The sequence below is a fragment of the Oreochromis niloticus genome, linkage group LG9 (assembly GCF_001858045.2).
Source record: "Oreochromis niloticus isolate F11D_XX linkage group LG9, O_niloticus_UMD_NMBU, whole genome shotgun sequence".
NCBI lineage: Eukaryota > Metazoa > Chordata > Actinopteri > Cichliformes > Cichlidae > Oreochromis > Oreochromis niloticus.
The window spans coordinates 25852131-25877356 of record NC_031974.2 but is presented as its reverse complement, the minus strand read 5'-3'; the positions used below and the strand labels follow the sequence as shown (position 1 = coordinate 25877356).

Genomic DNA, 25226 nt, shown 5'->3' with positions numbered 1-25226 from the left:
ATCTATTATTTGTTGTATGCTTTTTTTTAATTGCTGTTTTGGAACACTTCCACAGGCTGCACTGTACATGTGTCAGGTCTCCATTCAAATTTATTAAAAACCTGTAAGATAGTACAGTAGGTGTATGTGAAGGCTACATCCCTGTGCTTTTAGAAAGAAAAAACACCACCACAGGTTTACGGGAGGCTCGCATGTTACTGTGTGTGGGCAAACTGAGAAGAACGGCTCGAGCAAATACAAGAAAAATAACAAAGCAACTCTTGTATGGATCTGACGCATTGTAAAAATGTGTGCCTTGGCTGCTCTGCATCTACTTTTAAAGCGCTCCAAGTTGGGGAAAGCTTAACATAAGGACAATCTTTTCGCATCATCAGATTAACGTTTTCTCTTCTTTTGATGCCTAAATATCAGCGACATCACAAACTTTACTTGTGATTGACGTGAGCCAAAGCACACTTCCAGTATTGCTCATACCTAGAGGACAAAAAACAATTTTATTTCCAAATCTTTAGATATGATGGCTGCTGAGGGGAGAAGTTCACCCTCCAAGGTTTACTCTCTATAATCACACAGATGGAGCCAGCCAGGGATTGTAAAGGTAAGCTAACCCAGTCCCAGCAATTTTTCCACACACTGCAGTCTGTTTGGTTTGTTTGCTGTCTCTTCAGGACTGTGGGGTTTTTTTTTTCCCCACTGTTTTGACAGCCTACCATCTGCTTCAGAGCCAATCTCGATCTCATATACCTTCCCCAGTCTGTATTTACTCGGCTGACAGGACTTCAAGTTTGGGACTAAAGATAATCAGTTATGATAGTTTGACTGAAGTGTACGCGCATGTGTTTGAGGCGATGATTGGAATAAAACATGACAAAAATTATTTTAATAAAATATTTTATTTAATGACATAAGAAAGGAAGAAAACAAGCGCTGATGACCTCCACCTGAAATTCAGTCAAAAAGGGCAGAAATCAATGAAGAAGTTTAAGATTCAAAAATAGCTTATGGTTATAAAGTCTGTGCTAAAAAAAGACAAATAAGATACAATAGGCTCAAAAAGAAAAGAAACCAAAAAAAAGGTATACTATAATAATATATTTGTGCTACAATATCTGCACTTAAACTGCTCCCCCCTCATTTTTTCCCAAAGGATATGACACAATAAGGATACAAATGGTTCTGCTGGGCCACAATATCAAGCCTTGGTATCTTGAATAGATAAAGTGTAAACATAATTGTGAAGCGAAAACACCATTGCAATAAACACAAGGCTTGTTCTATATATACAGTGGCATTATGAGAAAATGCAAATCATTTCCATATTATCATTTCATCACCATATCATCACTCACCTGCTGACTTCACCTCTGTTTTGGCCCTCTCTTGGTATCCGTGTTGTCTTGTTTTGGTCTTGCAGATCGAGCAAATTGCTGAGAAGAGAGTTAAGGTCTGGGGCAGCAAATATTTTCAGTTCTGTGTACTACTGCAATCTACAATTGTAATATACCAAAAGGAAATTTCCAACAAAACTTCACCAAAATTACCTGCAAAGGCAATTTAAATTTTTACATAATCAGAGATTCATTAATTATCTCACAGCCATAGAGTGTCATTTATTTCTGAACTTGCACAGAGCAGCTTTAGGCCACATCGGCCTTCCTTCTTGTGACACTCACTGCCTCATATGAATTTAATCTGAGTAAAGGTCTCAGCTATTTGTTCATAAATGCCAGAAGACTTCTGGCCAAAATTGACCTTATAAGAGTTTGGGTCTCTTGGTTTCCTGAGGTTGCCTCACTTACTCAGTGACATAACTTGCCAATCATACAGACTGATAAACAGTTCAGCTCACGTAGCAGGTTAAATAAAGAGAAGAGACCCAAATGTGTGGAAGACTGTGACTGTAGTGTTTTTTGCTAATAAACCTCAGACTAAAACCGATGAGGATTTTATGCCGTGTTTTCTTCAAGCTTACTAATTTTTGCAGCTCTTGGTAAGTGCCATACTGCAGTCTCAGGCAAACACTGAAAAAAATCATGACAGGGAATTCAAACTGGGACTGGCTGTCCTCTGCCTAAAGATATCTGTACCTGAATGAACCTCGGTTCACTTTCCGATACTGCAAACAGACTAGAAAAATATCAAATTTAAGCTATGAGTGCATGCTTATTTCATTTTACAACAAACGTATGCAAACAAGCCAATCCAGGAAACATTTCTCAGAATAAAGCACTAATTATACAATAATAATTGTAGCGTATAACGTAATATCCACAGCAAAATGTTGCTGGAATGAAAAATCTTAACATTTTTGCTGTAACAGTAATTATATAAATAATTTTTGGGAAAAAATTCTTTTTTGCTCAGAGTTGGATGAGAACGTTGACACCAAGCTTATCTGTGAAGCCAGCAGCCACTGTGAATGGTGGAATAGCAAGTGGCACAACTGTTTGTTATTACCTGGTTGGCTCTTGCTTTATGCTAAGCTAATCTTACTGGCAGCCTGCATCAAATTTGTTTTTAATCAAACAGACATGAAAGGTGCGGCAATCTTCTCATCTCACTACGTACAAGAGGAACCAATAAATGCAACCTCAAAGAGTCAAGCAGCTGAGATTGACACAGAGATCAGAAATGAAGGTGAAAGCTAACAAACTTAGCATGTCAACTTCAGGTCTGCCTGCCAAGTGAATTTCTCCCAACACTGCTGTTGCCGCTTGCATTGCTCCATCAACTGAGAAGACATCTTTTAATCTTTTATTGCATCATATTCAGATTTTATTTAGATTTTTATTTATTTTTTTTATTTCCTATTTATTGAGGTCCCAATGAATGTTTTTTTTAAGCTTTCTGAGCTACTTTGTGTTTGGATATGTAGCAAGGTAATTTCTCCTGCTTTGGAATAATGTCCACACTTTTGGAATAAATAAAGTGCATCCTCATACTGATATCTTCTGACATACAAATACCGACAACCAGCAAAAAGACCATCCCACACTTTACTAGTCATATAGTGGCTGAAAAACTATAAATATGAATAAAACTGAATTGATACTGAGAGACAAAAATCCTTTTTTTAATTTTTCCTGCAACACGGCTAAATGCAGGACAACACCTGAAGTAAATTATGCTGCAGACATCTCTGTTCGTTCTTTGAGCTGAAAGACTAATATGCTGTCGACAAGCTAATTGGCTGCAGGATGCACATTAAAACACTATCAAAGTCAATAGCCTTGTTCCATTAGACAAGTTCAAAAGTGGATGCACGGTTATCTCTGGAAAGAGGAAGAAAAACAGGTGGTGGTTCAGAGCTGCCAGATATTAGACAATATCCTCCTGAAGGTACCGAGGACCAAAGCCAAACGCACATCTGTGAAAGCAAGTGCCCACTTGATAAATCATCTCTCAACTACCCCTTGATGTCTGTACCATTTTCTGCACGTTCACTTACATGTCATAGCCGCTTAGATCATTTCCTTCTGTTTACCATGTTTTTGTTACGCTTAATAATGCACACTAATGGTTGTGTTTTTAAATCCAAACAGATATCAGTGCAACCTGAATTCACACGTTGTCTTTGTTTCATCTGACAGAAAGGATACAACAACCAGAGGTTTGTCATAAAGTACGTAGCCGTTGGTTTCCTGCAGGGCTTTCTCTGCACTCTGCACACTGGGGAGTCCGACGAAGGCCTGCCCTTTCATCCGCCCCTCCTTCATTAACACAATGTCAAACCTATGGAACAGGAATAAAGACACATCATTATCATTCAAAGCTTGTGGCCTGGTCGACTCAACGTTAAGCTCTGGCTTTTCAGCATTACAAAAGGAAAATGTTATCTGCTCCTGCGAGCTCATAAAACAGCGGCTGTCGGTCATGCGTTAGTGAGACCCAGCAACCTGCAGGTTTTTATTCCAATTAATTGATTCAACTGAGTAGATATTTAGCCGGTAAAATAATTGAAACTCTGTATTAAAGTGCAGTCTACTACCAAAACATTAGGCATGTCTAACTGTCTAACTACACTACCGTTGTCATGTGAACACACCATGTCTATCCAGCACACAGTGAAACCTGAAGCACTGAATCTCTCTTCTTCATTTCAAATCATTTGGCAACATCAGGTAAGCAGATGGACAGAAAAAGGTAGCTGACTAAATCATTATTTTAAGGTTGACTTCATCAATATAAGCACATGTTAATGACAAACAGCTGTGTAATCACACACATTAACAATTTAAAACTGTGATCACAAAGAAATTTAGAGACGACAGAAAGCTGTCTTTAATTTTGCTGCTGCACAGCTGACTGTGAGTGAGCAGCTGCAGACAGCTGGTTAAGTTATCAAGTGACAACATTCACTCACGTTCACCTTAGTTCTCTTAGGACCAGCTTTTCTGTGCTACAGTTTATTTGAATTCACTAAAGACAAGCTGTCATTTGCATAAATCATCATTTCCCCAAAAAACTTGAGATGCTGTTTAAAATACAATTAAAAACAAAATCTCCCAATTTTCAAATCCCCCATATTTAACTTAAAATAGGACGATGGTGCATTGGTGGTTATGGAGCTGGCACGTCTATGCTGAAAGGTATATAAAGGTTTTAGAGCAACAGAGCTCTCATACAGATGACATATTTTGCATATTTCAGCAGCACAATGCTAAACCGCATCCTGCACAAACATATTTGTAGTAGATGACTTCAGACCTTTCCCCAACTGAAAACATTTTGCACATCATAAAATTAAAAAATATGAAAGCCAACAGAAAAATATGAAAGTTCAGGACTGTTGAGCTGCTAGAATCCTAAATCAGACAATAATGGGACAACATTCCTCTCCCAGCAGACCAACAGCTGGTCTCCTCAGTTCCCAGATGTTTGCAGATTGTTGTTAAAGAAGAGTGAATGCGACGCCGTGTTAAACACGGCCCCACAACAACTTTCTTATACATGTTGCTGCCTTCAAATTCCAAATGACTCATTTTTTTTCTTGAAATTGAACATTTTCTCAGTTTAAACACTCAAAATGTTTTCACTGTTGCAAAAAAGCTGGTGTTCAAAACTCTTATTCAAAGGTGTTGAGCTCACTAATTGTTATAAACGCCAAAGAAAAAAAAGAAAAAAGCCAAGCAGGTCACTAAAGTGAGAAACTGATTGGCTGGCAGAGTTGCAGTTTCCTTTTTATCACCTGAATCTGTGTTCAGAGTCTGTCCTCAACATAAGCTCGGTTTGATGACTCAGGTGGAATATTCATTTGAAGTAGTGCTGATGCACAAACATAAAAACGTCCCTCATGATCTCTACATCAGTTTAGGTACTTATTAATAACACAAGACAGAGTCAGCATGAATAACTAAAAACTCTCAAGAGAAAGTGACAAATTGCTAGAGTCAAAAAATAGCTCATGAAGAGAAACTTGGGGGGGAGTGAATCACAAGTTGTGTTAATATGAAGTAAAGACATGATAAGGAGGATTGATGTTAACATACATGTTTCTCTCCTCTTCTGACGAGAGGTTAATGTATCTCCCATAGATGTACTTCAGCTCCTGAAAGACAAATAATAAACATTAGCAGCAAAAATGATTAGGACTTTATTTATTTTTTGTGATGCATCATTACAAAATTGAATAAATATTAACCCAAAATGTTGATGACACATTTGCTTTGCACTTAATTGAGTCTCTCCTCTGCGAACTAGAAGGCAACAAAGTAGCTTATTGGATAAATCAGCTCGACACAGCGTGGAGGTTAACAGTGGAGATTAAGGCAGCCTGACCTTCAGGTGAGCCCAGAGACGCCCACACAGAGAACACTTTTGCTGCCACCTTTTTTCTCACCTTCACCAGGACCGTTACTCACAGCTGTGAGCTACGGCTAAGAAGGCCTGCGAATTCACTTAACAGCTTCCGTATCAAATGTAAGGGAAGAAACCATCACCATTTTCCCAGGAAGCATAGGGTCAAACAGTGGTAATGTATGACATCATCCTGATATAATGCATTGCAAGAACACCTTTTATGAGGTAGTGGCACCTGTTATTTGTAGCCCCACCAACTATCACTGCTTGGCATCATCACTAGGATTAGAAAAGTAAAGCTTTGCTAGAAAAACACCCACAAACCGATTTCTGCACATCAGTCCATGGATGCTTTATGCAATAGCATAGGTATCATCAGGCTTCTAAAACAAGACATTTTTGAAGATAACTGATGCTATGCCAATTTAATATATAGGACGATGATCCCAGACTCTCATGAAACAACTCCAGTAAACCAAACAACCGCATAAAAGTGGATCAAAGAGCTAAAATTGGACCTACCTTCTCTTCCACTTGCTTTGCAATGTTCTTCACGTATAGTCTGCAGGTCGGCTCGCCAGGTTCATAATTTTTAAACACAGACATCCTTTTTATCTCTGTTTTAAAAGAGAGAAGGAGGGGGTGCCTTGATGCAAGGTGAATTTCAAAAAAACAGGTACAAAGGATCACAGGGCTGCCTATACCAAAAAATTTAAATAAATTCAAAGTCGTTGCAACTCAATACCATCCGCTCAATGTTTTATTTAAGACAGGATGGAGAGAGAACTAGGCTTAGAAGCTCCACAACTTTAAAGCAATGATTACATGTATGAACTTATTTTTCACTGTAATTGGGCATATCGTGTGGTAGCTGGTGTACACGTGCTTGTAAAAACACGGCGTCAGAGAACGTGAGACGTAAAGTATTGGTTGGATAGCCAAACTATTTAATAAAGGTCTACCTTTCTGTCAAATTTGCTCTCATGCCAGGGAGAAACAAAACAACTTGTCTAAAATGGTTTAAATATACACAAAAATGTGCATTTTTCCACATTTAAACCTATGTAAATGGCCAGCAGATCCAGAGGAATGTCAGTGTTTATTTGGAGGTGTGTTTTCACTTATTCAACTAAACTAAACAGCAGGATTTGAAAGCAGCTCTGCCCTGAAGCTGAATTTAAGCTAACCTGCCCTGCAAAGCCGAGTAGACCTGTAAATGAGGTTGATAATTCCGTCTGTGAGTCACTGGATAAATTGTAAATAATTACGATAACGGAATCTTAAAATCATAACCTCATTAAAGAAAATGACTTGTAATCATCATCATCTTCCCTACAACCCTGCTAATGTCAGTAATGTTGATCATTTTTGGTCTTCCTGAGTAATGGAAGTTTGAAAGTTTTATATAACACACACCAACAGCTCAATAGACTGGGCCACCTACCAGATCAGTCTTTGAGCTGATGTCTTATGAGTCAGCAGAGCGTTGGTGACTTTCAGCCACTATACGCCTCAGCACTCTGCGCCACCGTTCTGTAAATTTATGTGGCTGCCACTTTGTTGCCGACACGCTGTGGTTCCTAACCGCTTCCACTTTGCAATAATACCACTTACAGCTGATTGTAGAGTATCTGGGAAGGAACTGATCGGCGGCAACAAGTATTACAGTCAAGCTACTTTCGGCTGCTCGCTTGTCACAAGGGGCTGCCGCAGCGGGAAGCTCCGCATGTTTGATTTGGCAGCTTTACGGCAGACGCTCTTCCCAACGCAACCCACAAAGGGGCTGGAATTACCACCAGCACAAAAGCTCTGGCTGGAATTGAACCAGTGACCTTTTGCCTGCCAAGCAAACATGTGAACCACTAAAGGTAGACTGCACGGCTTGGTTGTTGATTCTACACAGGGAGAACAATGTTACTTTACATATCTCCCTTATCTCGCCTTAAAATGTTTCAGACTAACAATCTGCTGACACCTAGCTGACGCTGAATGCTTTCATATTTTGCACTCAGAAAAAGGTGAGTGTAATATTAGACGGTCACAGTCAGTAGAAGCTAATTAGAGGCAGGGTTTTGCAATGCCAAAAGAAAATTCTGTTCCATATTTACCACCAGCTCCTGTTTCTGTGAAGGATTTCTTTCAAGGCAGATTTTCCACAATTTGCACTTCTTTTTTGTTTTAGCCATGATGCCTCTCAGCTAACTGGCAGTTTACGCTAATATGCATTTCAAAGTATCTACTGCTTCTACTCTACTTGCATCTAAACAAAGGAGGGAATCAGAATATATTACAGCTCCTTAAAATGGAAACCAAGGACTTTTGGAAACTGACAGAGCAGCTGACGCACAATATACAGGACCAACAGAACAACAGTTACATGAAAGAGTGACTACTGTAATCACATAGCTAACCTAAAACTGGATTTTTGCATTGTTTCTTACTGATTGATTAATCTGGTAAGTATGAAAATGATGCGACTTAGATCCTATGGCCTTTGCAGTGACTAGATCACACCCTGCATCACACTATGCATTTTATCCTTACAAAGACTTTAAATCAATGACAAGTTGCACTGACGCTGATCGCACGAGGTGGCCCAACCCCTTTACTAAGAGACTTTATGTTGCCTTTTCCTTTAATCTGTCACATTTCTGCGCGGTACATTTACCATCTCTTGACAGCCGTCCTTTCTCCAGCTCCTTCCTCGAGATGACATCTGAGACGAGATCCTGCTCGTTGTCGCCGCGCTCCTCCTGCTGCTTTGATGCCTGCGTGAAGTAAAGCTTCCCAAAACCTTTAGCCTCTGCTTCCTCCTGATTGCTGCTGGGCTTGATCTCGCTCTGATCCACTTGAATGGACAATGCTAAGGGACAAAAGTGTAAGCGTGCTAAAACCTGTGTATCAGATTGTTACATTACTTATGCACGTATTTCTCATGTGCCACCAAGTTGGATCTGCTGAACCACTTTATGGTATCAAAAACAGGAGGATGACACTCTCCCTCTAGCACAGTTGAAGTTTTCAAAGTGTTTACCAGTAGCAGATGGTGAAATAATCACTTCCAAAATGTTTATCCTCTTCAGTAAACAACACCAGCTCTGGATGGGGATGGGAGGGTGGAAGCAAATCCTCTTGGTCACAATTAGTTTAACATATTGATATTTAAATTTCTCACTGTGGCATCAGTATAATCCGAGTTGGAAATAATGATTTCTTTGTCGCGGATTAATACAACAGGGTTTCATACGGCAAAGAAATAATGAAATAATGAAAAAGGTGGAAGGTTAAACTTGGTGGCGCTGACTACTGGAAGACGAGCAAACATAAGCACATTCAGTCTCTGTGAAATAAAGAACTGTAATCAAAATTCCCTCCTGTTTTGCAAACATGAGTTTGAAAGGCGGTGGAAGGATAACTCTTTTGAGGAGCACATGAATGCACACACACACTCACATGTTGTAGATGGAATTACTAAGAGCAGTGAGCCTCTACAAATCCGAGGAGGGTGGGGGGAGTTGTCATCCACGCAAGGTGTATGCGTGTGTGTGCACTAGAGCAAGAAGCGTTGGGGAGCTTTTCTGATACACTCTCTGCAGAGAACTAGATCGCTGCTTTCAAAATTATCCTCCTCCTTATCTACCCCCACCTCCCCTTTTCATTTAAATAGCTTGTTTATCGGATCCCACACCTCCACTTCCCCAAAACAAGACTAATCCAAAAAGCCACCTGTCATAGTTTATCTTTCCCCTGCCTTTAGGAAATCTTTTGTGTTTGACTTTGAGATCTATTTTACTTCGCAGGGACTTGCCAGAGAGTGAAGTTGTAGCTAGAGAGCAGGGAGATAAGGCAAACAGGGAACTGCACAGCTGACAAGTAACACAGACTGTGCCCTCAATGACATTTGCTCATACAGATAATGGTTAAACCTTTTTGGTGGGAGTTTCTACCGTGATATACTGCTGTGTAACACTTGGCTGCGACTTCGCCCATGGTGCGGGCTTTAACTTATGTCAATAGGAACATCAAAACACCTCCTGCATCAATGTGATAATAAACATGATGTATAGTAATAACTAAATCCCTACACTGCCTCTGCTGCACAGAAGGACATAAGCAAACCCATCTTTAAACTTTTGCGATGTATTTGGAGACTGCAGCATTGGTCCGATTTATCTGAACGGTAGCTATAAAAGTAGCTTTTTGCATGTCTTAATACAACTTAGCCTTTGTTTCTCACATGCTAGAGATTTAACAATTTTCCAGATCTGTGGCTCAGTACACATGTGGATTATTTTTTTTAATACAGGGGGAAAAAGCAAACTTCGGGTGGGTCATCCACATAAAGATGGTCGGTGGGTTGATCCCTGACTTCTCCAATCCACATGCTGAAGTATCCGTGGCCAGGACATGGACAATACATCCATCAGCATGTGTCAATGACAGAAAGTGCTTAAAAGCTATATGTGTGATTATGGTTAACTAGCACAATCAACATTGGAAACTGACTAATTAACATTGCATCATTACATAGTTGTCATGGCTGCCACTTCTCATTTCTTAATCACGTCATATTTTAACACATGCTGCTTATGCTAATACAAAACACGCAGTTAATTTTTAATAAATAGACTGGAGCTTTTCTACTCTACCTGAACACTCAAAGCGCTTTACACAACTTTCATCATTCACCCATTCACTTCTATTAATGCAAGTGCTCTCTGTCTAACATGCACACACATTCACTGGTGTAGCGAGAGCAGCTCTGGGTTAGTATCTTGATCAGGGGTATCTGGCATGCAGACTGGAAGCAGCCTGGGATCGAAGAACCAGCCTTCAGATTAGTAGATGACCTGTTCTACCTCTTTCTACAGTTTCTGCTCTTCACCTTTACCACATTTCTACATCCTCATAAAGTTTATTAGTAACTCACTGAGAGCTCTATAGCTCTGGCAGCGGGTTGGAAGAAGCGAATTATAGAGATGATATTTTATTGTTGGAAGTATTAAATACACCTTTAGCAAAGATCTGTATATCCCTCTTTGGAATCACACTAAAAGTTAAGCAGCAATTAAAAGTAAAAATAAATAAATATCTTTCTTGTGATAATTAAGCACAAGCATTTGGATTGTACCTTAAAATGTAAATAAATTAAAAACAGATCATTTACGGTGTGAAATGATCCTTGTCATTCTGTAATCCTTTAATCATATTATGTTACATTGATCATCGTCTGTGCCTCAAGCTTTCATGTCTTGTGCATAACTAAACACAAACAAATTACGGTCTTGCAAAGCCACCTGTGGTTGGTGGACAACTTCTTCTATCCCAATTTCCTTTTCAAACAGTAACTCTTGCTAAATTGTATCTTTCCAATGTCATCAGTACAACTTAAATAAGTTCATTAATGAATCAGTCAAGAGAAGGACCAACAATAATTTTGATAACTGGGACAAAAAGTCTCAGTTTCATTTTTGTACCTTTTTTGTTACCATTTCTATGAAGCTGTTATTTTTACCCTTTAACAATGGCATGCTCCTTTGTCCTTTTCAAAAATCACACCATCATGAATTTCTACAACTGATTAACTACTTTAAACTTCCTCCTGCTTTCCTCTTTATATTACTCGAAACTGAATATCTCTTGATCTCCAGTATCAGAGGCATCAGCTTGGACTCTGGAAAACTGTCATGACAGTAAAACTAGCAAACATAATTGACAGAAGAAATTGCGGGAGGCAGGATTACCTTTGCCTTCGTCGTCTTCAGGCTGAGCTGGCCTACTTCCTTCAACAGCAGCTGCTACATCCGGAGCTGAAATGCGGAACTCAATTTTCCTCGGACCGGCGGCGTGGGGCTGCTCAAACACATCCGAGGGCTGCAGAGCAGGAGCACTGAGGACAACAAAGACAATCACTGCTACCCTCAACTGCAATCTCTAAAAATAACCTACAATAAAACTGAGCTCCTGAGCTCCTTACAGTTCAGGATATTTTGTTCTGGTCAGATATTTCCCAGTCCACAAACATGTGGCCAGGAGACTGTGTGTTTGTGTATATTTATAGTTTAGTAACAGAGTTTGTGGCCTGTCATTAAGGGAGTGTGTGCGTGTGTGATGCTGAAACAATAAGTCTCCGAGCCGCACAAGGCTGTGTTTATGAGGAAGACTTATTATCTGGAGGTTTTTGTCCCCCCTCTTTAGCCGCCTGTGAATACTGTCCTGAGATGAGCTATGCGTGAGGACTGTGACATGCATGAGTGCCTCTGGTCTACCTCTGAGAGTCTGGCTTGGGAGCATAGAGTAGATCCTTGATCTTGGGCTTCTTTCGTTTTGAAGCTGTTTTTGGTCTCAAGGGTCGCTTGCATGCTTGGTTGACCAGGCCCATCAGACGAACAATCCTGAAATAAACCAAGCATAGGGAATAAGGGGAAAATTGTCCAACTTGGTCCAAAAAAAGAAAAAATACATATCCATACGCTGGATTAAAATAAAATAAAAAATCCATGAAGCTAGTACTTTAATGACACATTTGCAAATGTATATGGATAGTTAAATATCTGCTGTAATCAGATTTAGAAATGTATAAAAAAAATTCTCTAAATTTATATTCAGATTTGTAAATGTGTTGATTTTCCAGGTCTCTGGAGCTCAGCTGGAGGGCTGAGACATCACTTTGGTGATTATCTTCTATAACATGTCAGACTAAAATCTCCTATAGGTGGTCAACTAGGAGGAGACCTGGTGACCGCAAAGACAATAGCATATGATTCACACTAGTTTTTTTTTTTTTTTTACTCATCAGACCATTCAGCGAGTCCTCAGACCCTAACACTGGGGGCACGGCCGTTCTGGAAGATACCACTCCCATCAGGACGGGAATGTTTCATCACACCATAAAGGTGATCACTCAGAGCAACTTCATATCGAATCATGCCAGTATGATTCCACCGACGCCGTCGATGTAAGGTTCAAAGATTCATATTTGCCCTTTAGTTTGTCACCTGCTGCTAAATCTAAAGCGGAGCAAAAGTCAGTCAAATCTTTGCATTTACACAATTGTGGATCTACACGAGCTTTATGCACATTTAGAAAATATGACAGGGAGTGAGATACAGATGTGAAAGTCTCCACACACGTTTGCAACTAATTCTAGCCACTCTTTTCTCTAGAAAGATTACTACTGATGAATAATATGTTAATACGCCGGCATGACCGTTAGCTATGATGAGGTGCAAAACTATCTGACAGCCAGTCTGACTGTCTCAAACAGTGTTTGTGCTGCACTCTCTGTCGTCGCCTCACCTCTCTTTGTCTTCGTCGTCTCCACTCTCATACTCGGATTCTTCCTCGCTGCTCATTTCCATCTCCTCCTCTGGTAAAGGGGGATAATCGGGAGGGAAGGGAGGAGGCATGGGGATGGGTGGAGCAGGAGGCAGGAGTTCAAACTGCGGAAAAGAAAATTACATGGCTTAGCATACAAATGGGAGAAGCGATGGCTGATTTTGATTTTAAATTAAATACCGATATTTTGAAATTCTACAACAGTCAAAGGAGACGACTTTACGGTACTAAAAACGACAATTATTATTGCAGTTGAGCAACCTGACGACCAGTTTCTAATAACTAATGAAATGTAAGAAAATGAGCACACAATAGAACCAACGTGTCAGAGGAAAGAAGGAAACTCCTAGCAGAGCTGGACGCAGCATTCCCGGACATTTGCATGAGAGAGGATCTCTCCCTTCACATCCTATCAATTTTTTTTTTCTCTATGAGTTTGACATTTTGAACATTGGAATTTCCTTGAATATTGAGCATCTTTGCTCTGCTTCTGAACCAACATGTCAGTTACATACAGTTAAATGTAAAGTTTCTATTTAATTCAAACTGTATTCAATTCTTTATTCTCTGTCTTTACTGTTTTTGCTGCTTGCATGTGTACAGTAGATGAACCCTTTTGTAATCACTAAGGCTGGAAAAGACGAGTGAAAGCCTGACTTTAATAATTAACGGACCCTCTAATAGCAGCAGCCTGCATCAGACCTTGGCTGTAGCTGCTTCTGACACTTCCAAATGGTTTTTGGAATCTTTTTGGACCGTTCCTCTTTACAAAGCTGTTTCAGACCGTCAATATTTCTGGGATGCTTTGAATGAACACCATTCCTCAGGTCATGCCACAGAATCTAAACCGAGTTAAGGTCAGGTCTCTGTCTTGCGAGTTTCATCCTTTTAACCATCCTTCTGTTGATTGACTCGTGTGCTTTTTGTCACTCCCCTGTTGCATCACCCAACCTCCCCTAAACTTCAGGGCATGGACATCTTGCCTGCATTTCTCCTATAAAATTCATTACTCCTTCAATGATAGCAAAGGAAAGTGTTTTGGGACAGGCCGTTGATTTTCTTTTCTCTTTTTCTATTTTGCAAACCTTTTTTGTGGACTGCAGCGCTTTGGGGTGTCCTTCCATTAACACAATTCTTCCTCAGCGCTTTTCTTACAGTTGACACATGAAAAAGGATTTCACATGTTTACCAAGAGATTTCTGCAGGTAGTTTTATGTTACCCTTGGGTTCTTTTTTCACTTCTTGCAGGACTGCACACTGTGTTCTTGTGTGATCTTTGCCCACTCCACTTCAGCTAAAGTAGCAACCTGTCCTGAATTTGTCCTATTTGTAGGCACTTTGCAGACTGATGAGCACTCAGGTCTTTAGAATGGCCGTTGCAGCCTTTTCCAGCTTTGGGTATAAAGCCTGCTGTGATTTTGTTGAGGTATGGTTCATACCAACCAATCATTTGAGGGAAGAGCAGCCTTTGTCATCAACTAGACTTTATACACGAAAGTCACACCTGCATCTGCTTTACTGAAACACCAAACTCAAAGTAGTTTTTGGAGAAGTTCTGAATGTGACTATTTACTCATTATTTTTCCCTGTTTGTGTATTATTAGTATTATACACAAAATATTAGAATATTTTGGCTGATCTGGGAAAAGTGCTCACATTTACTGCTCAAACATGGGTTTTTTTGGTTTTTTTACACTGAAGAACTTTCAGTCTCTGTATTTGGGAAAGTCAAAAAGTTAAGGAAAGGTAGGGATCTATAGCTCTGTTAATCAACCTAAAGACACACAGCTGAGTGTTACTGCCTCAACAAGCTGTCTAACTCTCAGAAGTACATTTTTGTGAAACATAACACCTGCTTCTTTTTTTTAAAAAAAAGCAAAAATCTTCACATTTACACACTTGGAAAGAGCTTTGCATTCAGTGATCGTGTACAGAAGCTTACCATGGGTGGTCTGGCTGTGACTGGGCCAAAAGGACACGGCAAATTCATCTTGTTCATCAGATGAAGTACCTGTATAGTTTGAGATATGAGTTTGAGAACAGTGAAAATTCATACCACAGGCTGGGGGGAGAGAGAGCAGGTAATATAAATATATATTGCCGCTCTCAAACAGGCAGCCGGAAACTCGGGCTCCATATGTAAAACAGATTTCCAGGCTTTTGCATACAAATACGAGGATCAAGGTGAGATTGAGGCTCGAGTGAGATGCCTACGATGAGGCAGAGCACTGGGAGAGCTTCTCCGAAACACACTAGCACCACCAAGCCGCTGACACGGGGAATAACAGCAATTAAAATCCAGGCAGCGCGGCTCCCAGGGAAATGTTAAACCCATAACTCATGCCGCCCACTTATGGTTTATTATTAATACTTGCTTCCCAAATTGAGATTTAAAAGGCAAATGTTTGCTGTTTGATCTTTAAGAGCCTGGATACAGTTCAGAAACCTCTGGGACACTTATTCCAGAATCATATTCCTATTTTACAATATAAATGTACGGACTCGAAATGCTGTCACATTAGCTTGATTTTCTTTTTCTGCACCAATTCCCACTTACCAAAAACGAACACAGGGACATCATTATTATTATTATTATGGCCAGTATCTGCGCATCAAGGTAAAATAACAAATAAAACCACACAAAGGAAGCTGTGCTTACTCACTTGAACATAAAACTTTGGCACGCTCATGAGGGCGTGCATTATATTTGTCAGAATGCCATTAGAGGGTGGTGGATATAAATATTTCAAAGTGGGATTTGATTGAAACTTCAACCTGTAGGAGACAGAGAGAGAGGGAAAAAAGAGAGTTACTTTAAAGCTGCAACTCCCTGCCTTAAATACAATAAACCCTTCACTGAAAAACAGTCATGAGAAAAAAAAAGTATGGAAATTAGCGTGGAAACTACTGACGTTTTGAATACATTTGAAGGAGCAAACACTTGATCCATTTCAAATGAGTGCATACAGATGAAGGTGATATACTCTAAACAAATTCAATCATTTTCTCAATTTCTATACACAAAGCAGTCAAACGGGAAAGAAGCATGTACACTTCTATATTTATCTCCTTCACCTTCAAATCTAAAATTGGAATCCAGATTAAGCACCAGTGATCCGAGTCTGCTGAGGGGAACGACAGGTGGAAAAGGTCTGAAGCCAAGAAATCCTAGAAAGGACTAAACCATGCTTGGCCGGTGACCAGACAGGAAAACACTCAACCTTTAGGAATAATGTGCTCTGTAGTGGCAAATCAAAAACATTGTGTTTTGGGGTTACGCTGTTAATTTATGGCTTTACGGAGCATGTCGCAGTCTCTGATTCAACTGTAAAGTCGGCATCACACCAAGGACTGCTTGAAGATCATTTTAGGCCATCTGCTCCAAGAATTAATGCTGAACCAGAAGTGACTTTTGAAGAGGATAATGATCCTAAGAACAGCAGCAAATCCACCAAAAATTTTTTTTATGGGCATTAAAAATGGAGAGGTTAAGGAACGGTCTAGTCAAAGCTCAGATTTAATCCCACTGAAAATGTGGTTTAGGGATTTGAACGGGCAGTACATGCAAGAAAACCCTCAAACATCCTGAGAATGAATTAATTTTGCATATAAATTGGTCAAAAGTTAAAGCAAGATGATGTCAGAGACTGGCAGACAATTATATAACACGTCCCTGTTTTTTTGTTTTTTTTTATAAGCACTGTTCAAAGATAATCAAGCGTTTGCTTTCTCAAATACTTTTTATGGGATAAACTTCTTCACATGACTATATGTCAAAACAACAGTGACACATCAGTGTGTGGCCCAGGCGGTGGCTCTACCTCTTGCTAGGTAGCCTATCATTAAGATTAAAAGCACAAGCCATGCCGTGTCAGCACAGCAAGGCTGGTCCTCGGGAAATAAATTTCTTAAGATGCCAATCTACACAGCGTGGGACAACAAATTCACCTACACTCAAGACTAATGAGCAAAGACTGAAGGTAGGGGAGTGTTATTTAATCTGCCACTAGAAACAGCAGTTAAAGGTGTGGAGGCCTGGTAAATGGTGCCTTAACAGCAATCTAATTCACCTTCGTCATCATTTGATTTTGTGAATGTAGATTCTGTTGTGTCGCTGCTTGAAGCCACATGTCATCAGCAAGATGTTGTTCCCACAAACATTTCTCCTTTGTTTCAGCACTCAACCAACACACAACATCTCCAATTAGAATGAAAGCAAGCTGAAGTTAAGGACTTAACCACAGAGCCCGACCGATGTAAGGCTTTTAGGACCGACACTGATATTTAAGGATTTAAAAATGTCATTCTGATCTTTTTAACCACTGTTTTTTTTGGGGGGGGGGGTTAGATTTTTCTAACATTTGCTGCATGTAGTCATTTATTTACCTGACTTGACTGGATCAGCTGTTTGCTGTGCTTGTGGTTCCAAACATGTGCTTCTTGTGTTTAAAATTGAAAAACAGGGATGTTGCAAAGCGCCCTCTGGTGGGCTATGAAACATCAACACTCATAGTTGAAGGGTGTTTCTCCCATTTCTTCTTTACTTTTAAAACGTTCCCTTACCGACCATTATAAATGCAGCTAACATTATTGGGCGATAGCAGCAAACAGCTAGTAGCGGTCGCCGATAAAGTCGGACTGTGGTTGTACGCCTCTCCCAACCCAGTTTTTTCCAGTTTGCATCAATGTGAAATTTGTAACATGATTAAAATCCCTCCTTCTGCTCTTTAATTATTAATGGCCAGAAAAAAAAATACATGTTTTGCAGTGCATCAGCATATCACAGTAAAGCTGACATTTGCCTACAAAAATCCAATCAGCTCATCCACGACTCCCATAAAAAAAATTTTTTTAAATCCATTGTGGCAACTTAAATACACATCTTGAGCCACAGCTCTCCACAGTAAAATAAATCTATATTATATCCTGGATGTCATCTGATTGAAAGGGTTTAAATACCTGGTTTCAACTCTGTTATCATTACATGCATTATGATGCTAAAGATATTATTAGCTTATTTTCACCCGCTGGCATTTGAGTCTGCCTGATTTGCTTATTGTGTCTGTGCACCTACTCACACAGACTTTACTTATTTCTTCTAAATAAAACAATGAAAAATTGTTTTCTTAATTATTAGCATATAATTTGCCACAGAACAAATTACAAAAATGTAAATGTGTACAAAATGCAGTTCTAGCCTTTCTGCTTATACAACGATTGAATTAACAAAATGAGCATAGCTGACCACTATTTTAGAGTCCCTTTTTTTAAAAGCACAGATTAATGTATTTTAAATTCACTTAATATCCCTCAATGTATTATTTAGTCCATAAAAGGAACCAAAGACTAGTGAAAAACAGTGAAAAACATCAGAGTTCCTCTTACAAATACGCAATCACATTCAAAGACTAGTGAAAAACAGTGAAAAACATCAGAGTTCCTCTTACAAATACGCAATCACATTTTTGCTGTACGAGAGATTTAAAATGCGCCGTCATTGGTGAACTCAAGCTCAAAATAACCAGCAAGCGCAGCTAGCAGGACATCTCAATTTGTCCCTAATCCAACCTTTCTACAAGCTCTAACACACCTAAATGCAATATATTCGTCTAACCAGACAGCACAGACTCTCAGTTTGTGCAGACTAGTATTAGAATATGGAGCTCTTAAGTCTGGGTTGCTGTAGCAGCAGCAAGACAAACTGTCAGAAATGGAGTGAAAGGTATCAAAGACCACCTGGTCCCACCAACTGGCAGGACAGACGGCCTGTCAGGCGCTCAGTGGCGGCCTGGCTATCTAATTGGACACAAGGCGTTTGACAGCTCCCAACTACAGCTCTCAGATTCTCATCCAGGTTTACTGTCAGCCAGCCTCCAGGCAGTTTCTGCATAGCCAAACTGACAACACTCTGACCGCAGTTTGGAGAACATGTGTCACACATGCATATTTAATCGAATAAGACAGAGTTTGGGCAGGTAATGACTTACAAACTCTAGGTAATGGGAGACAGGGCCTGTCACCAAAAGGCAGAATGCGATATAGTGTTTTTGTTTTCTTTTTTTAACCCCACAAAATGGCAAAAAGAACAAAGACTAGAAATCTACAAGGTATCTAATGAATAATGCACTAGAGAATAACATCAGCCAAAAAATAAAATAAAAAACAAAACAAGTGATAAAAATAAAATGTTTCCTTCCCTCATGTCACACCAGCTTCATGATGACATGCTTTCATTCTTACCCGAGACTCGGTGCAACGCCCGTCTCTATGATGGGAATATTTGGCTGTTTGCTCTCCTGCTTCTTCTGCTCTTCTTTGACATGTTCACCACTACAGAAAGGCAGAGGGGAGGTTCAGACCACTACAAGGGATGCAATCACAAGCTGCTAACTGACAGAGACGTTAACAGTCCATCAATTTACATAAGAATGAAGGTCTGTGCAGCCCGGGGTTATTCAGACTTATTCAGGCTCACCTTTCTGACACAGGCGGGTCCTTCAGCACTGTTATGTGATCTTGGCCTTTTGCAAACTCCACAACGAGTGTCTGATCAAGAACCTCTAACTGATGGAGTCTGCTGAGAGCCTACAAAAAAGATGTTAAGGTGACTGAAGAAGACCGTACAGGACAAAGTGAGAGAAAAACCAGAGGATATCTCAAACAAACTCTTACCCTTGCCGCTGACTTTTCACTCCTAAACGTTGCAAAGGCTGCATGTTTCTGTGGAGATGGACAAATATGTTCAGACTGCCTGGCAACTCAAATGAATGTCAGGACGTGAGATACAGCTCATGGGATAATCGGTGAGGAGAAACATACCAAGCGGCCTCTGTTTGAGAAGACTCTGACTGACTCAGCTCCGAAATACTTCAGGAGGTCTTCCTTCTCTTCCTCGCTGAGCTCAGCTGGTAAGTGGCGGACAAGCAGTGTTTTGCTGCAGTTTGTTTGGACCGGGTCTTCATTCATTTTGCTGCAGGACAGCAGGAAGAGAAATGGCAGCAAGTTAACCTCACAGAAACCTCCATAAGTGAGCAGCAATCACCTCCTGTGTCCAGTGATAACCACTGCTTAATAAGCAACCTTTCACCTAAAAGAGCAATTTCACAGGCTAACTGGTGGTGCAATGCCTCTTGATACTGTCTGCCCCACTGATGCCTTTGACCGGCTCTATGTTCAATATCTAAATCGTTTAATTTGGCGCCAGCCTTCGCATACAATCATATATAATAGTCCTGTATCTAAGCCCTGTGACCATAAGAGTAGTGAAGATTTAGGTTACACCAGCTGCAGCAGATCAGTCTGATACTAACGCTGATGTATTAGACTGGATATCTGACACGTGCTTCTAACGGGCTGAGCAAGCCTTTGTTTAACCCCAAGCAATCGTTAAAGACAATGAGAAATGTGTTTCACTGCAGGCTGAGGTACTAGGTTTATTTAGGCTCATTTATAGAAAAACGTTGGTATTTTTTTAAACAAATGATGCCGAATTAATGAATGAATTGTGGTCACTTTATAAACAGCTGAAGTGGAGCGATATAGGACGTGCTGCTTTTTCACTAGCAAAGCCAAGTTTAATATGCCTTTCTTCCAATAGCTGCTCTACTCCACGATGACTGAGTCCTTACCGTAATGTACCGCTAACGCTGGTGCTACACGGAGCTAACGTTAAGCTAATTTATCTCTTTATATGTTCTGAACACTTTTCAGAACCGAAGTAAAGATTTTAAAACATAAAACAGAGTTCCGAACCGCAATAAACCTATCGGATCAGAAACTTGCCTCCAAAACCAGCCAGTAAACAAACTCACTTCCGTATTCTCTTCTTCTACACCATTTGACAGCATCAGGAATGTGCACTCGCGCCACCCTGTGGACTGGAGTATGAAATGTCTAACTTCTTTTTGCGAGTCCCCTTCCTCCGCTACTCTCGTAGGCTATTCGTACAGAACACGCAAACATGTAAATATAATTTTAAAAGGTACTAATATGTAATATTTGATAGTAATACATAGCTCACTGAAGCTTTTTTCATCACTTATTTAAAGGCTACACGGCGAGTGTTTATTATGAAGGAAATACCGGAAGTACTTGCTGTAGGCATGGAATTTGACCACTAGAGGAACTACACGGTAACAATGGTTAGTTTTGGTCTCATGTTTTATAGATGAACTGAAATTATAGCTCGCACTCTGCTTTCTTTGTTCCTCTAGCGCGCATCATTTTAATACTTAAATCAGGGGAGTGAAGGCTGACAATGGGAGCCAAACCTGAACAAAGCAGTCGAATTAATAAGCAGATAATGTGTTACAGTAAAGACTGACTACATCTCTCATGCTACCTTATTTCCCACAGATAGTCCTCTGGCTACTTGAAGATGTGTGTTTTTATCGCCCTCTAGTGGTTACAATGAATGAATAAATTCGTCAAGCCAAAGGTGAGAGCACACAGACACTTCCAGTGACTACCTCCAAAATACAACGACAAAATCGAGGAAATAACGAACAAATACGGGAACCTTGTCTGCTCATTTCGAGGTTCCCTGTGTACCCACACATGTCCAGCAGATACATTACGGTTAAAAAAAAGCTTATTTAAGCTTCCTGTACCAAAAAAATCTTATTTTTTCTTTCTTTAAATTATTAAATCACAATACGTAGATATCGAGTCGTAGAAATTTATAACAAAATTGCTGAAAAACAATCTTTTTTATGCTAATTGCTCTTTCCCGGTCATAGATTCTATATCATTTAGTATAATCCATGTATAAATGCTATAAAAAATTTTCAGAGGCACAATAAATTCACAGCTCTATGCAGTGTAATGCGTTAGTGGTGATTTTTCACCAGCAGGTGGCATCCTCACTACATCAGACTGATTAGTCTGACTGCTCTAAGCAGGTTCCACAGTAACTTCCAGATTCTCCCTTAAGCCACAGTTATATTCTATTTTATTATTAAACAAAACAGTGCGATGTGATCAAAGCTAAGCGTGTTTTAATACTACAAAAAACCCCGTCTAATGTAACTGACCGTTTTCTAAGAAAAACAAGTTTACAGTGTTCATTGTTTGTTTATATTGTATGAATTCTAATCTGTTACTGTCACAGAGACTCAAGTTAAGATTTGTCCTTCTCCTGTCCAGCCTCGTGAAAACATCCAGGTTCCTATCCCCACCTCTGAGAAAATCTCCCTACACCTCTCGAGGTCCCTCCAAATTCCTGGCCAAATGAGGCCTTTTCTTTGACGAGCGACGCGAGGGCATTCCTCATCAGGGGGACACAATACCCCCTTTCACCGTGGCCTGGCTCTGAAATTTCACAGGTGATGGGAGGAACGGTGGACACTCGATCCTCCCTCCCCTCTCCAGTGTAACACATCAGCCCCAGGAACCGGGAATGTGGCTGCTGCATGGAGAAAGAGGAAAAATGTGGAGTGTGGAGCAATATCTGTTGACTGTGCTGAGAGCATTATTTTAGGGACTAAAGATGCAGATCATTAATAATTTGTTGCAATGAAATCGTGATGTTTGACATATCAGACGTGGCTCTATCCCACCATTAATAAAATGCAAGCCCCACCCCACATATGGGTTTTAAGGAAAGAGGTGAAAAGGGGGGCATGGACTACTAAAACTACTAAAACTGTAAAAGAGTTTCAGGTAGCGAGAGAGATGAAGATGAAAGGCTGTGGCTGCCTCTGTAAGAAATCTGAGGAAATGACAGAATTAGAAAAAGGCCCCTGTCTTTCTCAGCAAGGCATTTTAAATGCAGAGAGACCCCCCGTGGGGGATATTGATGCTCCTACTTGTCATTTAGCCAATCCTCTCATCCAGACACACTTACAGCAGTGGGATGCAGAGTAAGATTCTCATTCCAGCCCAAAAGAAAAAAAGCTTAGCAGCCTTTCAGTGATTTATTGGAAAATCAAACAGAGTCATTAGGGAGCCGTTAAGGCTCAATATAGAAGCAGCGTGCTCCTTTTAACTGGAGGTGTTAGATCTATTATTTTTATTTCCATCACTGCTTCTCTCAGAAAACACATTATTACTATTTGTTTTATTTCCAAAGATCATTTTGAAAGTTTTTATGCCTGCTAACTCGACATATGTTACTACAGCCAGGAAACTGGTTGGTGGAAGCACTAGAAAACAATAACAACTGTGCCACATGAGCTGAGATAGTATATGTCAACTGTATTTCTGTATTTAAAAAATAGCATTGCATATATGAAGGCGTCCACTTAAAGTAACATCCTCTGGAAAAGTGTATGTAAGTACTTACTGCTGTGCCATCGGTGTGGTATTAAAACATGACGACAAACAGCAACAACAAGCCTGTAAATCTCGTCTTCTGATTTCCTCTACTTCATGAAATTTCTTGTAGACTTGGCACAAGTTGGGCTCGCTCCCCCCTCCTGCTGCACAACAACAACAATGCGTTTTGGTCTTTGCACAGGAAAAACTATAAATGCTTTTATCAGTGCTGAGCAGGACAGGCAGGTGAGCTCTGGTGACGAACGGTGTTGTGGAAGTGTTGTTTGACATGTGATTAACCCATGAACAAGGCCAGAGGCAGGAGTTTTCTATTAGTAATCACTGGTATTAAATCCTAAGGAGATATCCCGATTTGGGTAGTTAGCTGAAGCTAAATGAGGCTAATGCAGGATTTGTGGTAGTGCGTTTGTGTAGGTATTTGGCAGAATGACCTATGCAGATGTACTTTTGAGCAGTCCCCCAAAAAACACGGTGAGGGTCAGGTGTAAGGATCTTGACCAAGATTCCCAAACAGGTGTGTGAAACCTCTTGAGCTCTGTAAGTCACGTGACAGTGATCCTGGCTTAGAAAGAGACCAGGTGACAGTTTAGTGTTTTTAATACTTACTCTCTCTTCACTGTAAAATACTTCTTTGAATATTCTTCCTTCACTTCATCAGCAGCTGAGCTAAAACACCAACAACAGCAAAAAAATGAAGAAGAATAGTTTTTGACTCTAAACGCTGGTAACAGTGCACAGCGTTGGTCTGCAAAGCTGTGTGTAGGCTTTTTAAGGGACCAGCGCACAACCGTGCTGTTCCTGGTACTCAGCTGTGTTGTCAACAGCGGACCGAGAGTTAGGAAGTTCTGGCCCAGTACCAGTTACCAGATTATGGTTAGGTTCGAGGTGTGAAGATCCGGGCCTGTTTGGGCAAAGAATTAGCACTTTTATCCTTATTTATGGACCAATATGAACCATGTGTGGGTGACCTGAACTGAGCAAAAATGAAAATTTGAAAAATATGCTAAATTGCTGCTTTACTTAGTCAGATGTTACGATAATAGTTTATAATGCATTATGAAGTGACCTTGCTTAGGTGTATGTGTTGAATTAATGCTGTTTTATACTGATGGTAATCTACCAGACACAGTTTCTCTCCTGGCTATTTCAAGTGAAGGCACAAGGATTTAGGTGAATGCTTCAAATTCTACTTGCCTCTTCAGTATTTCATCTTTTTTCCCCGAGTTTGCCTACCGAAATACTTTCCTGCGTGGTTCTACCCACACAAGAAAAATACTGGAAACTACACACACCGACTCCTGTTTGTGAGTTTGAGGAACAACCTGTAAAAACAAAAAAAGAAAGAACCTTACAGCATTTCAACTGGAAGAGTGATCCAAATAAATTCAAATAAACCTATAAGAAAATGCATGCTTCATACGTGATGAGTGTTTTTGCCCAGAGATTAAAACTAATTTGGGAGCAAAATAATCTCTTCAGGCTCTGCACCTCCAACAGGGTCCTACAGTCCTCACCAACTCCCCATGACCAGTTTTCCCTGACTGGACACAGAAGGATTTAGGCTAATACCCCTTAGACAGTAAACTCAGGTCATGCCCAGCCTCTGAAGCTTTAAATGGACTCTTTCATGGTTGGAGGCAATGTACGGGGCAGAAGGGGGCTCTGTGGTGGGATAGTGTGTATTTCCAGAAGCCTGCATGGAAACAGCATTGAAGAACTTAAGACTCCCACTATAACAAGCCTCTATTGTGCTTGTACAAATATGTCACATCAGACATGATTTGGTTTAGCTGACTGGAAACTTGGTGGGGCTG

At 40.2% G+C, this 25226-nt stretch overlaps 1 protein-coding gene and 1 long non-coding RNA gene across 7 annotated transcripts; one reads left to right on the top strand and one right to left on the bottom strand.

The window, feature by feature from the left end:
- Window positions 1–877: 877 nt before the first annotated feature.
- On the bottom strand, window positions 878–20999 carry rnpc3 (RNA-binding region (RNP1, RRM) containing 3). 5 transcript variants are annotated; one of them, XM_019363211.2, is made up of 16 exons: window positions 20920–20999; window positions 19957–20107; window positions 19810–19857; window positions 19613–19722; window positions 19378–19467; window positions 15801–15912; window positions 15080–15148; window positions 13099–13241; window positions 12069–12194; window positions 11544–11689; window positions 8468–8662; window positions 6322–6416; window positions 5490–5548; window positions 3600–3732; window positions 1350–1427; window positions 878–941 (listed from the first exon to the last, which is right to left on the bottom strand). In XM_019363211.2, exons 1-15 carry the CDS (start codon window positions 20982–20984, stop codon window positions 1359–1361), a joined length of 1611 nt encoding a protein of 536 aa, XP_019218756.1. In that variant the 5' UTR covers window positions 20985–20999; the 3' UTR covers window positions 878–941; window positions 1350–1358. The 5 variants fall into 5 exon arrangements, with proteins under 5 accessions (XP_019218756.1, XP_005461449.2, XP_005461450.1 ...); XM_005461392.3 differs by lacking the exon at window positions 878–941 and adding an exon at window positions 1142–1206; XM_005461393.4 differs by lacking the exon at window positions 878–941 and adding an exon at window positions 1142–1206 and having other exon boundaries at window positions 20949–20987.
- On the top strand, window positions 20985–23478 carry LOC102079106 (uncharacterized). 2 transcript variants are annotated; one of them, XR_267410.4, is made up of 4 exons: window positions 20985–21099; window positions 21186–21278; window positions 21493–21574; window positions 22282–23478. It is a non-coding gene; the product is annotated as an uncharacterized LOC102079106 (long non-coding RNA). The 2 variants fall into 2 exon arrangements; XR_003221707.1 differs by having other exon boundaries at window positions 21020–21278.
- The last annotated feature ends 1748 nt before the right edge of the window (window positions 23479–25226 follow it).